The sequence below is a fragment of the Orcinus orca genome, chromosome 11 (genome assembly GCF_937001465.1).
Source record: "Orcinus orca chromosome 11, mOrcOrc1.1, whole genome shotgun sequence".
NCBI lineage: Eukaryota > Metazoa > Chordata > Mammalia > Artiodactyla > Delphinidae > Orcinus > Orcinus orca.
Window position 1 is genome coordinate 49,554,858 of NC_064569.1, and position 14,736 is coordinate 49,569,593.

The 14,736-nt window shown below is 34.5% G+C and overlaps 1 protein-coding gene across 6 annotated transcripts in view; it reads left to right on the top strand.

The window, feature by feature from the left end:
- The window catches only part of USP15 (ubiquitin specific peptidase 15), a 692,408-nt gene that overhangs the window by 643,723 nt on the left and 33,949 nt on the right, over positions 1 to 14,736 (top strand). For all 6 annotated transcript variants that reach the window (XR_007469967.1, XM_049693967.1, XM_004276581.2 and 3 more), the window contains one exon: positions 724 to 868. Coding sequence is in view for 5 of the 6 variants with exons in the window: in XM_049693967.1 (XP_049549924.1) it covers positions 724 to 868 (145 nt within the window). In the remaining variant the exon portion in view is untranslated. The remainder of the gene's footprint in view (positions 1 to 723; positions 869 to 14,736) is intronic.

Below are 14,736 nucleotides of genomic sequence, written 5' to 3' on the forward strand. Positions count from 1 at the left end.
TAAGATTAATATTTATTATACTCGTAGTACAAATTATCCTGAGGTTGTATTTACCTAGTTAAATAAACTGCATTAATCTGACAAACTAGAAGATTCTTTCCATAATAATAATAATACTGAAGTGTGTACTCGCTTCGAATCATTTCATTTTTGCATTGCTGATCACCCCAGGCTGTTTTCTGCATTTGAATACCAGATTTTGCTGGTCTAGCGTAGAATACTATAAATAGAATCTTCAGTGCATCAGAACAGTGATGTCACAAAGGCCCTGGAAATCTCCGCTCTCACCTGTAACTAAAGCACAACTCTTCCTGCTTCTACTGTTCTCACTCTATTACAGTAGCAGGATGTAAAAGGGACATCAGTGAGATGATTTATTGCTGCGGGTGGTGTTTAAAATCTGAATGTTTTACATTTGATGGAGCAATGAAGAATGGAGCAAGCTGTGAAGCTGCTCCAGTTAATCAAGGGTAGAAAGACATAATGTGGTTTGTATTGGTTGGTGTGGTATATGATGCCGTGATTTTCTTGATTGAATGAGGAGTATATTAATTAAGGGGGTTATTTTGATTTAGGTTCATGTTAAAAGTACCTGAGTTAAGTGCTTTATAAAAAAATTAATGACTGACCACGTATCTCAAATAGGTTTAAAGTACTCTGTTCATTATAACTATATGATGATAATTGGCTGAATTATGAAAAAGATTTTTTGTTTTCTTCCAGTGTGAAAAACTCAAATTATTGTCTCCCATCATATACTGCTTATAAGAACTATGATTATTCAGAACCTGGAAGAAACAATGAACAGCCCGGCCTCTGTGGCCTAAGTAACTTGGGAAATACGTGTTTCATGAACTCAGCTATTCAGGTAGGTCTTTCCAAACAAAGTGAAACTCATATGTTTTATGGTAATCAATAATACAAGAGGAATAGAGTTGGGTTTTACTTGTCAGAATATGAGTATTATATGTGTTTGGAGAGTTTGTGTTTTCATGGAAGATTTAAGCATACACATTTGAATCATTCATTCTAAGAATATCTTATCATGATTCTCGGTTAGGTGGCATGTGATTGATTATCATATAGTAGAAGATTAAATATAAGTTCATACAAAAAATATAATTCCAAACAGAAAACCTAGGCTCTCTGAGAAGAAAATAAAGCTAGTGAGATCTCTCCTTTATATGAAGTCTCTTGCTTTCTTTAGACATTGGTGGGAGTTTCAGAGAATGATTATTTTATGGTCACCAGTGTTCTAACTCTAAATAAAATTAATTTTAAATCTTTTTTTTACCTTAATGTGAAATTAAGATTTGTAAAAATTAGAAAATTTTATGAACCTTTTGTATACATATTTTTAACAAATCACTTTCCCTTAATACTCTTTCAATTTGGGGATATAACAGATCACTGCCCTTTTTTTCCCTTTGTCTCTCCATAGAGCTTCCCTTTTCTTCCTGCTCTGTCTGTACCTTCTTCCAGTTTTACTTGTGAAATATTTATGTCTTTGATTGATTGTGAAGTAACAAGATCCATGTATACTTTAATATCACTGTTACTGTGCATAAAATTAGAGCTGGTTATTTTATTCCCCTTTTACAAATAAAATTCTGTATTTCAAAAAGCCCAAAATAATGGTATACTATTTTGATATTTGAATTTTAACCTTCTTTTGGAAGTCTTTTTTTTCTTTCTTTCCTTTTTTTTTGTGTGTGTGTGCAATTCTGAATTTCTATTTTTAAATCTGCAGTATTCTGTTCTCCTTATTTTAATACTGAATCTCCTGTGCCCAGGAGGCACCCTCCAAAGATATAAATTAAATACAGCTATGGATTGATAACGACATTATTGCAAATCTTGACTATCTGAGAACAGTATAGGACTCTTTATCATCCAAAATTCAAAATAAATCCTTTGTACATAGTCATTAATCCAGTTGTTTCCTAAATGAACCATTGTCTTTATAGCATTCTTGAAAAACTAGAAATTTAACTGTCATAACTCTTGACCCAGGAGTTGGCAACTTTTCTTAGACATGCACTGGGATGTATAATTGATTAATTCCTGATATCTTGGTTTAGAGTTGAGCCACTCAGGAAATAGCCTATCTGCTGAAGCAGATACTGTATAGGTTAATAAACTATTCCTTTATAAACTTTCTTTGATGAGTAATATTGCTTACACTTTAATGTGAATTACTTTATCCAAAATTTTTTTCTAGGATCCTAGCACTAGTTAGACAATTAAATTTTAAAATATTTTATCTTTATTTTCCGGAAGAGGAGAAAGGGAACTCATCTGAGAAGAGCAAGCCAAAACATACTGTTATCCTGGCAGTTATTTAGATAACAAAGTAAAGTGCATGGGTGCTGAGCTTTCAGAGTAGGAACAGGGCAGACATATTGTAATTTTGTTTGTATATCTGTTGGACTACCCTGCCTAATCACTGAAAAATCATCTTCAGCACCACCTCTGAAAAATGTTTTATATAATCGGTGGTTACATCAGTATCAGAAAACCCTTTCTCATATCACCAATCATATTAATTGTTATACAGCTGCTTATCCTTGCACTACCAAAATTACTTTGGTTCTGGAGGCTTGATATTCTTGAGGTCTTTTGGGTTTTGTTTTTTTTTTTAACATTGTAGTATGGAAAACCGGTCTTGGTGCTTTTTCATAAGGATTAAGACTAGGATTTTCAAAAAGTTTTAATAGCATAAGCATAAAAAATTTGAGTCTATTAGAACAAGAGTTAGTGTTCTTGCTAATCATTCATGGTAGTCTCTAGCTTACATTCAAACTAAATTCCTTCTAGGGCAATATTACATTCTCGTTTCCTGTGCCTTTGTTATCGTCTATTTAGTGTTGTCTCCTTATGATTAACTCAATTTCTCAAAAACAAGTATTAAAATGAAATCTTCTAACCAGCTATGTTGAGCTAGATTTGGCATTTGTTGAACTTTTTTGTGTATGTTTAAGGTGTAAGAAACTTCATTTATTAGTTTTTGCTTCTGTTCAAAGCAATTTTATTACAATAGGTATGTCTAATGCTGACCTTCTCTCAATATATTTCATCTTTACATGTTTCATTTCAACTGAGATATAGCCATGAGGGTGAGGTTTGTTAGGGTGATAGTTTGTAATTTTCTGATAATATCATAAAGTAAGAAAAAACTTTCATGAAAATTTTAGCAAAATATTTTAAGCAGTGGATATTATTTTATGTCTGTATCTTGTTGGAAACTACTTTTTCTAAAATAAAACTCTCCAATCAAGTTGGAGAAGAGAAAAAATTAGTTTCAATTTTTGCTGCTTTTGACTTTTAATCCAAATCCAGAATTAGAAAAGCTAGTACTTCAGTTTTATTTTCTGAAAGCATCTGTGATTTTTAATTGCTTTAGATGTCAGCTCTCAAGTTGAAAATTCACCATAGGAGGGAATATAAAATGGTGGCAGTAGCCTATGTTATTCTGTTTCATGAACACCATGTAAGTTCTTAGGTCCACAGATGAAAAGGGTAAAAGATAGTTAATAGAGTAGATTTTTTAAAATAATGTTTTTAGATACTGTTTCCTCAGTTATGCTGTTTTTTCAAGTGACTTCTGTGACTTCTGTGAAACTGAAGATAATTCATGAACTTCAGAAAATATTATTTAAAAAAATCTGATAATTTGTATTTTAATATAATTCCTTTTATTAATTCAATAATTCTAAAAATATGAGTGGTCCTTAGTACATCAGGCAGTGTAATTATTGATATATTGTTAACAATATGGATATGAAAACATACCTATTTTTTCTTTGTGAGAATGGGTTATGCTTAACCCATCAGTAGCCTTAAGATGATGAAATTGTTTGATAGCTTGTGATTAAAAACTTAAGAAGCACCAATCTGAGTGTGATTTAATATCATTATTGTTATTATTCAATTTAATTATATTGATATTCAAGATTTTCTCTGATTTAATGGTACAACTGAGTATTAAATTTTTCCGATGAGCACAGTACTGCCATACAGTTTCAATTTATCAAGTTAATATTTACTGAATGGCAAACATGTGAGATACTTTTAGACATAGATCCTGACTTATGAAGAGTATAGTCTTGATACTGTGATTTTTCACGTTTTACTTTTAGCATGAAAATTTTTTTTTAATTATTACTTTGAAAAGTTTAATTGTATCCTCAATATTTAAACAGATGTAGTGAAGTTGCTTTGGTTGGGTGAAGTGCCCGGAGTCCCATCTGCTTTCTTCTACTTAGTGGCCCCAGAAGCATTCTCATGGGATCCCAGGGCTCTGAGGAACAGTTTAAAAACCATATTCTGGCTAGAGAAAAGAAAACAACACATTAAAAATTAGCAATAAAAGTTAGAAGCACAGACTATGGAGTTACACTATCTGGATTGATACTGATCACCTGTGCTGCCCTGTATAAGTTGTTTCTATAACTCATTTTTCTCCTCAGGTGAGGAAAATAATAGTACCCATATCTTAGGAGTTTTGTGGGGATTAAGTGAGTTGATGAATATAAAGCTCTTAGGATAGTGACTGGCACATTGTAAACGAATAGGTATTAGATTTCATATTATTTTATCTTTTTAAATTGAAGGATTCAAGCAGAATGACTTCGGGAAAATTCTACCATCCATAGTTCCTGTATTTATTTGTTCTCCTTTCCTACAAGTCTTATTCCACTTTGTCAGGACCTAGTGAATGAAGAAAGACTTGAATGTACTTCTAATTTTTTTTGGCTTAGTAGTATTACAATAATGGTATTTATCATTATAAATCAGTATTATCCATTTCTGAGCTGTGTTAATTCAGCTCTCCTAGGCATACTGATAGGCAAGGGATATAACAACATAGAACTGTTCATGAATAAGCAATCTGCAGGAAATTTAAGATTCTTGAGTTCAGGTTATCTCTGGCCTCAGCCTCCTGAGTAGTTATGATTACAGGCATATACCACCGTGTCCCAGTGGTACAAATAAGTTAACAAAGTAGTCTTCTAGGGCCCTAAATGTATTATTCCATTGAGAGAATGTCTAGTTTTTGAAATTTGCATTATTGGAGGTAATTTTAATTAGCATTAGTTGAGTAGATTTCAGGAGCACTCCAACCCTTGTCTTTTTCATTGTCAAGGCCTAGGAGGCTCATGATTGGCCTCCTGAAAGAAGCAACTCTTCAGATGGATTTGAAGCAGGGGAGTGATATATGGTCCTTTTCACTGGAAAGCTGCATGGCATGAGATAGTTGTTTTCAAACTCTTTACTTGGAAGTAATAGGTCTCCTTAAATAGACTCTAGGAATTCACTGAAAAAACTGATAGTAATCAAGGACCTGTTCATTATCCCTGTCACACAATGCAAAGTCAGTTGAAATTCCAGGCATTTTTAAGGTCAGCTTCTTCCTGTGATCTGTTGGGTTAGGGAAAAAATCTTTCTGTAAATTCAGAAGAATATTGAAAGTTTTTTTATAAGACTTAATTAAAGAGAATGAGTGATACTACACAGAAATAATATTCTTTTAGGAAACTAGATTCTCATTATAATGTAAAACAGTAAAAAAGTCACTACTAAAGCTATTATTTCTGTGTTCTAGTACTTCATAGCTTTGAATGTGACTAAGTGTAATGCTTTTCTACACTTACCTGAGACTCATTTTGCATTTATTGGAACAAATTCTTGGAAACACACTTTAACATGAAGCTTTGTAATTTTATTCAAATTAACCAAACTTACAGCTGAATAAATGAACATAGTTTCAATCACAAAAAGAAACACCTAACCCCTGAGACATAAGAATTTTAAAAAACAGTTTAGGATTTTAAAGAAAATGACTTCTGATAAAACTGAGAATGTGGCTGATTAAAAGTTCAAATAATATTCCTAGGGCAGATTTTTATCTATCCAAGCAATTAAACTCAATTATTTGAGTTTCTTCCATACCATGTGCCAAAAATTACATGGCAAACTAGCATCAAAAATATGTTTAATTATCAAATGACAACTCAATCAGATCTTTCCAATTTGATAAAGGTAAAGAAATGGAAACAGCCTTACTTGTATTAGAACCATTCACTTTCCCATCACAGATACCAATGTTTCTACTTCTCCCTTGTTTGCAGGGAAAGGGAGAATTATCCCTTCCCTTTAGAAAAAGAAAAGGGGCTGGGAAAAGAGAACCTGAATTCTCAGGCAGCTTATTTGTGGAAAGAGTGTATATAGCAAAGTTCTGTAAGTATTTAGTTTTCATAACTGGAGTAGAAACGGTATCTCTGAAAGAATGCCTTGTACCTGTGTAACTTGGCTAAAATGATTTCTAGTCATGAAAATATATGCCTTTCTTAACCAACAGTCTTACTTGTCTGTTCTTCACATTCTTCCAAATTAATATACAAATTTCTCTAGGATTAATGCTTCTATTTCTGTTAATAAAAACTTTCTAATGTTTTGTCAGTCCCTAATTCTATAATAGGAAATGACAAGAGTACAGGTTACAGGGGAAAGGCTTATTTCAAGGAGTTGTAAATAATTATATCTGATTTTAATACAGAATTGTTTTACATTATATTCACTAGGTAGAATTACTTGCAGTGCTAACATTTATGGCAGCAGTTTTTAATATAATCACACTGAAGTATCTTGTATTGATTTTAATAACTACTCAAAGTATCTGTAATTGAAAACATAAGAAATGTTAATCTTTAATATATAATGGTAACTACAAACTTGACCCCTCTAACAAAAGAAAAGAAAAGAAAAAGCGGTTCCAGATTTACTTCTGTTACCTAAAAATCAAAAACAGTTCATTTTCTTGATGTCAGAATCTTTTCTAAAATACATTTTCTTCCTTTAATAAAGTTATGCATATCATTCAACACATTATGATTGGAATATTCTTAAGTATATCAGGGTTATGTTCTAAATTTTATAAATTGGTATTATTGAATAGTGTCACTAGAAAATATAAGATATTGGACTGATAGAGCCTTTCAAAGGAGAAAGACATGCTAAATTTCTCTTAAAGCCTTGTTTGTTGTCTTTTGCCTATTTGTTCTAACGTATACATTTAAATTCTGGTCAGTTGCGGCTATGCTGTTTTAATTACTGAAAGACCCTTGTCTGTTAGATTTTTTGCTTCTAATATCACACTTAAGATCATCTTTCTATATTAGTTTGTGAGTAAAAATAGTTTGTGGTGATGCATGTTACCAATGATCAACTTCATTAGTGTTTTCACTTTGCCAATAATGGATGCTTAGTTCAGTATTTTTTTTTTAGTAGTGTATATATGGAAACCAATTGCTAAGTGTTACCAATCACCTCTTTACAGTAATTTGTAAACTATACTATACTGGGAGAGTGTCAGTGAGTTGGTTACTGAAAACCATTGCTTAATTAATAATAACATTTAAAATAAATTACTAATTCTCATAAATTCATGTTAAAATATTAATAGCCCAGTAATGAACTTGCAGTATCTGATAGTAACAGTATCCTTCTTTGCATAGTAAAGGTTGTTTTTCCTATCATTGTCACTTTCTTAATTTCCTCTTCACAGAGACCCCTGGGTTAGGGCATCTGTTATCCTTATTTCACTGATGAGGAAATTGAGGCAAGGAAAGTTTAAGTGACTTGTCATTCACTAAGACAAGTTAATAAATGAGTTAAAACTGGGCTGTTATTCAGATGTCCTGAGATAATGTATCTTTCATAATTATACTAGTCAGCTTGTAAGAAATGCTTTTAAAATGTTTCATTTTATTGTCACATATACATAACATAACATTTACCGTTTTAACTATTTTTAACTTCAGTGGTATTAAGTATATTCACATTGTTGTGCAACCATTAAAAATGTTTTTATGTTTATGCCAAATATATGGCCCCCATAATACAAGATGTTCCCATAAGGTGTTCCCATAACTGTTTGCATGATTCAAACAGTTTCCCTGGGAGGTTATTTACACACTTACTCATTTGATGGTGTGTTCGAAATATTTTAAGAACTCCTTTTGGAATTGCTTTCATTCTTCTGAATTTCACTGATGGATATTTCTCTTCCTTTGATGACAAAGTTGATTTTTCAAAAACCTGATGTTATTCAGAGCATTATCTGCAGAATATTATAGGTGATCAAGCTAGATAATTTTTTTCAAATAATAAATATACTTGTGCAGTCATCCATTCATTTACTCAGCAAATATTCATCAAGGGCCCACTAAGTGCCTTTCACTCTGATAGGCAATAACTATACCATGGTGAACAAAACCAGTACTATTTCCATGGATCGTAGTCTAGTAGGGGAGATAAACGTTAAATAAATTGTGAATATTTTAAGCATCATGAAAAGAAAAAATCATGGAGAGTGCTCTGAGTATAACAAGAGCTGGGAGAGCACCTAATTTATATTGGATACCATGTTCCCCAGAAGTAACCTTTGAGCTATGACCAAAAAATAGGTGTTAGTTGGGCAGGTGAGAGTTGAAGTCAGATGGAGCAACAGCATGTGCAGAGCCCCTAAGGTGGGCAAGTTTGAGGAACCAAAGATGAGTAACCTGTGAGATAATATTTAAATGGGGGTGGGATAAAATGAGTTCAGAGAAATAGGCAAAAGCCAGATCATGTGGGGGAATATGGATTGTAATGTATTAAAAGGCATTGAAGGTTCCAGGCTGCTATCATCTCATCTGGTTTATTGCATTTATCTTCTAGCTGATTTCTCTGCTTATACCCTTAACTCCTATGGTCTGTCCTCACAAGAACAGCCAGAGCGATGTTTTTAAACTTAAGGCACCTGTCACCCTTTGTCCATATCACTAAATGCCTTCTTATTTCACTCAACAGAAGCTAGAGTTCTTAAAAGAGAATATAAGGCATATAAGGCCGTGTATGATCTGGCTTCTGTCTTATTTTCTACCACTTTCCTCCATGCTCACTCTGCTCCATCCTCAGTGGCCCCCCCTCACATATTGCACGAATGTTCCTGCCTTGGGGTCTCTGAACTTATAATTTCCTATACTTGGAATGTTCTTTCTCCAAATGTTTATATCCTTTCTTTCTCACTTCCTTTAGGTCTCTATTAATCAGTCAGATCCTTCCCCACTCACTGTATACGATGGTAACTGCCCTCTCCCATTCCATGACCACCTGATATATGCTGTATATATATATTTGAGTTTTTTGTTTATCTGTTTGCCTCCCTCTACTCCCAACTCATGCTCCACGAGCACAGGAGTTTTGTTTTAGTCACTGCTATAGCCCCATTACCTCAAACAGTGTCTGGCATGTATTGTAGAAGGCATTCAAATTAATGAAAAGTGAAGGAAATCACACGTGTGTGTCTGGTTTTTGGCTTGTACGTCATAATGAGAACATAATGGTAACAGTGGGAGGAGAGACACAGGAGAAGTTGGTTTGGGGTAAGGAGAAGATAATGAGTTAATTTTAGTCATGTTCAGTTTGTCATACCAATGAAACATCCAAGTGGATATATCATAGGCAGTTGGATATTCTAGTATGGAATATAGACCAGAGGCTAGGTTAGAAATAAAAATATGACTGTAGATGGTATTTAAAATCAGGGAAATGATTGCATCTGTGAAGTGAGGCCATCTGTGAAAAAGACATCCCAGGACTAAGCCTTACAATATAACATTTGAATATAACATTTGAATCTAACATTTGAATCTAACATTTGAAAGGAGGAAAGACACTACTGTTGCAACAGGAAAAAAAGAAATGGATTATGGACGCAAGTAGTTTCTAGATTTTGTAATGACTTCCATTATCTTAAAAGTACGAGACCAGATCATAATCTAAGAATGAAAGAATAAGATTGCTCAGCAATGTTGAGATCTCATTGTTTGAGATCTTAATGTTTAGCTACATGGTGCATAAAATAGATGGGTTCATACATGAAAATGATTGGGTTCATCTAGGGCTGTAGAGAGAAAAGGTCAAAGGAATTAAGAGCAACTAGACGAATTTTCTTATTTAGCTAATCCAGTAAACATCCACTGAGACCTGCTCCATGCCAAGCGTTGTTCTAGACACTGGTGGTACAGAGTTGAACAAGACTGTGCCTATCCTCTTGAATGTCGTGCTGTGGTGAATGAGATAGCCATATAAATAAGTAAGATGTAATATGTGACATGATAGAAAGCATGATCAGCCAAATGTTTTGAAAGCAAAGAAAAGAGAGCCATTGGGAAATAAGTGAGGCTTCACCAAGGAGGTGACACTTGAGTTGGGTCTTGATTTCATTTGATTGAGTATATTATTCATTATGACTTATGTTTGGTTCATCTGGTCATAAAAATAGCAGTGACTTACCAGAGGTACAACTACTAACATTATAGCTCATGCTTGTTACCACATTTTTCCACCACAAAAATCCCTACATCAGAGGGAGGAACACTCCCAAACTCATTCTACGAAGCCACCATCACCCTGATACCAAAACCAGACAAAGATGTTACAAAGAAAGAAAACTAGAGGCCAATATCACTATGAACATAGATGCAAAAATCCTCAACAAAATACTAGCAAGCAGAATCCAACAGCACATTAAAAGGATCATACACCATGATCAAGTGGGGTTTATCCCAGGAATGCAAGGATTCTTCAGTATACGCAAATCAATCAATGTGATACACCATATTAACAAATTGAAGGAGAAAAACCATATGACCATCTCAATAGATGCACAGAAAGCTTTCGACAAAATTAAATACCCATTTATGATAAAAACCCTCCAGAAAATAGGCATGGAGGGAACTTACCTCAACATAATAAAGGCCATATATGACAAACCCACAGCCAACATCGCCCTCAATGGTGAAAAACTGAAACCATTTCCACTAAGATCAGGAAGAAGACAAGGTTTCCCACTCTCACCACTATGAATCAACATTGTTTTGGAAGTTTTAGCCACAGCCATCAGAGAAGAAGAAGAAAGAAAAGGAATCCAAATCGGAAAAGAAGTAAAGCTGTGACTGTTGGCAGATGACATGATACTATACATAGAGAATCCTAAAGATGCTACCAGAAAACTACTAGAGCTAATCAATGAATTTGGTAAAGTAGCAGGATACAAAATTAATGCACAGAAATCTCTTGCATTCCTATACACTAGTGATGAAAAATCTGAAAGTGAAATTAAGGAAACACTCCCATTTACCATTGCAACAAAAAGAATACAATACCTAGGAATAAACCTACCTAAGGAGACAAAAGACCTGTATGCAGAAACCTATAAGACACTGATGAAAGAAATTAAAGATGATACAAACAGATGGAGAGATATGCCATGTTCTTGGATTGGAAGACTCAGTGTTGTGAAAATGACTATACTACCCAAAGCAATCCACAGATTCAGTGCAATCCCTATCAAACTGCCAAGGGCATTTTTCACAGAACTAGAACAAAAAATTTCACAATTTGTATGGAAACACAAAAGACCTCGAATAGCCAAAGCAATTTTGAGAAAGAAAACCAGAGCTGGAGGAATCAGGCTCCCTGGCATAAGACTATACTACAAAGCTACAGTAATCAAGACAGTATGGTTCTGGCACAAAACCAGAAATATAGATCAATGGAACAGGATAGAAAGCCCAGAGATAAACCCACGCACATATGGTCACCTTATTTTTGATGAAGGAGGCAAGAATATACAGTGCAGAAAAGGCAGTCTCTTCAATAAGTGGTGCTGGGAAATGGGACAGCTACATGTAAAAGAATGAAATTAGAACACTCCCTAACACCATACCCAAAAATAAACTCAAAATGGATTAAAGACCTAAATGTAAGGTCAGACACTATCAAACTCTTAGAGGAAAACATAGGCAGAACACTCTGACATAAATCACAGCAAGATCCTTTTTGACCCACCTCCTAGAGAAATGGAAATAAAAACAAAAATAAACAAATAGGACCTAATGAAACTTAAAAGTTTTGCACAGCAAAGGAAACCATAAACAAGACGAAAAGACAACCCTCAGAATGGGAGAAAATATTTGCAAATGAAGCAACTGACAAAAGGATGAATCTCATGCAGCTCAATATCAAAAAAACAAACCACCCAATCCAAAAATGGGCAGAAGACCTAAATAGACATCTCTCCAAAGAAGATATACAGATTGGCAACAAACACATGAAAGGATGCTCAACATTATTAATCATTAGAGAAATGCAAATCAAAACTACAGTGAGTTATCACCTCACACCGGTCAGAATGGCCATCATCACAAAATCTACAAACAATAAGTGCTGGAGAGGGTGTGGAGAAAAGGGAACCCTCTTGCACTGTTGGGAATGTAAATTAATACAGCCACTATGGAGAACAGTATGGAGGTTTCTTAAAAAACTAAAACTAGAACTACCGTATGACCCAGCAATCCCACTGCTGGGCATATACCCTGAGAAAACCATAATTCAAAAAGAGTCATGTACCACAGTGTTCATTGCACTATTTACTATAACCTATTTATATAACTATTTACTATATTTACTATAACCAGGACATGGAAGCAACCTAAGTGTCCATCAATAGATGAATGGATAAAGAAGATGTGGCACATGTATACGATGGAATATTTCGCAGCCATAAAAAGAAACGAAATTGAGTTGTTTGTAGTGAGGTGGTTGGTCCTATATACGCTACCAAATGTAAAACCGATAGCTAGTGGGAAGCAGCCGCACAGCACAGGGAGATCAGCTCAGTGCTCACGTACAGGGGTGGGATTGGGAGGGTGGGAGGGAGGGAGACAAGAGGGAAGAGATATGGAGATATGTATATGTGTGTTGCTGATTCACTTTGTTATAGAGCAAAAACTAAAACACCATTGTAAAGCAATTATACTCCAATAAAAATATTTTTAAAAAATCATATTTTACCATAGTAAAAACCACATTGTTCATACACTCAATAAACACATACACCTCCTGGGTGCTAGACAGCAATGCTTTTTCATACGTCTGCCAACTCTAAAAAGAGAAGTACCTAAATATTTTGAGCAGTGACAATATCAATGAAACAAACATATAGTCTCCTAAAGTAATTAAGTCAAAAATGATGTTCATATGAATTTGAAGTGTTTACTGGAAAAATCACTCTTTGCTTTATAATCAAGTCCCATGTATAATTAAAAATATGTCTTCATTTAGATTTTTTTAATATATAAATTTATTTATTTTTGGCTGCTTTAGGTCTTCATTGCTGTGTGCAGGCCTTCTCTAGTTGTGGCGAGGTGGGGGCTACTCTTCGTTGCGATGTGCGGGCTTCTCATTGCCGTGGCTTCTGTTGTTGCAGAGCGTGGTCTGTAGGTGCTTAGGCTTCTGTAGTTGCAGCACAGGGACTCAATAGTTGTGGCGCACGGGCTTAGTTGCTCCACAGCATGTGGATCTCCCCAGATTAGGGCTCGAACCCATGTCCCCTGCATTGGCAGGCAGATTCTTAACCACTGTGCCACCAGGGAAGTCCTATTTAGAGAGGTTTTGTTTTGAATATAAACTCAATCATTGACTGACACACACACACCAATATACATACACACGTACATATTTATTATGCATATATGAATGAATACATATATTTTTAAATAGTTTTGGTATATGATTAAGGTATTTTGTGTAATTCTTCAGTAATTGCCCAGGGCTTTTCTAAGCCTTATGTACCTTGCCCAAGAGAAAGCTTTCAGTAACTGTTTTTAAAAGAAATTAAAAACAAGTTCTTGACCAAAATATTACTAACTGTTCATAAGGAAATTCTTAATACCAAGATATAATATACTTTATGATTCCTCTTACATTTATTGAATACCATACCAAAAGTATCTATATCATCATAATTACGCCACCATCTTCCTGAGACCTCTCTTACCTTCCCTGAGACTTGTTCCATTAATTGTCTCTTCTTTGTTCTATATCTTTAACCTCACCTCTTCACTGTCTTCCTCTCCTCGTATATGCATGGTCAACTCTTTTTTTTTTAATGGGGTGGGAGGGAGATGGAGTGAGGAGTACCCTTGACCTTGAAGAGGGTGGTCTGTCCTCCCTACTTTCTCATGTCCCATTCAGTAGCCCTCATGTCTGCAGCTCAGCACAGTAGTTAAAGCTTAGATTTTGCAACTTGACTGCTTGGATTCAAATCCTAGTTCTGTTACTTGTAAGTTGTGTGACCTTGGATAAGAAACTTTTTAGTTTATCTGTTAAATGGAGATAACATGCTTAAGTACTTGGCACATAACAAACAATGTGCAAGTATCAACTGCTGTTATATCATCACTGTGACCATCATACCACCCCACAGAAATTGTTTTTGGTAAGGTCGTTCTTGACTCCGTTTCCTAGGCTCTTTGTAGCCCCTTTACCTTTGAGAAGTTGACATCTGCTTAAAAGTGACAAATCCCAGATCTGTCTCCACCATACTTCTCCCTCCTGAGTTTTCCTCCAAAATATAACTATTAGATGGACATTTCTGCCTAAACAATATTAAAGATAACTCAAACTCAGCATGTGTATGACTAAACGTATTTCCTAGAAACCCGATGCTTTTATTTATTATACTCCCTTATAGATGCAACCATTAATTAACCCAAGTCAAAACCTGAGACTTACCACGAGTTGTATTCATTCTGCTACCTCTTAAGTGTCACTTGTATCTATCTTTTCCTTTCCTGTCAGTACACTATTTTAACACTTGAGTATCTTTTAAGTGAACTTTTGAAA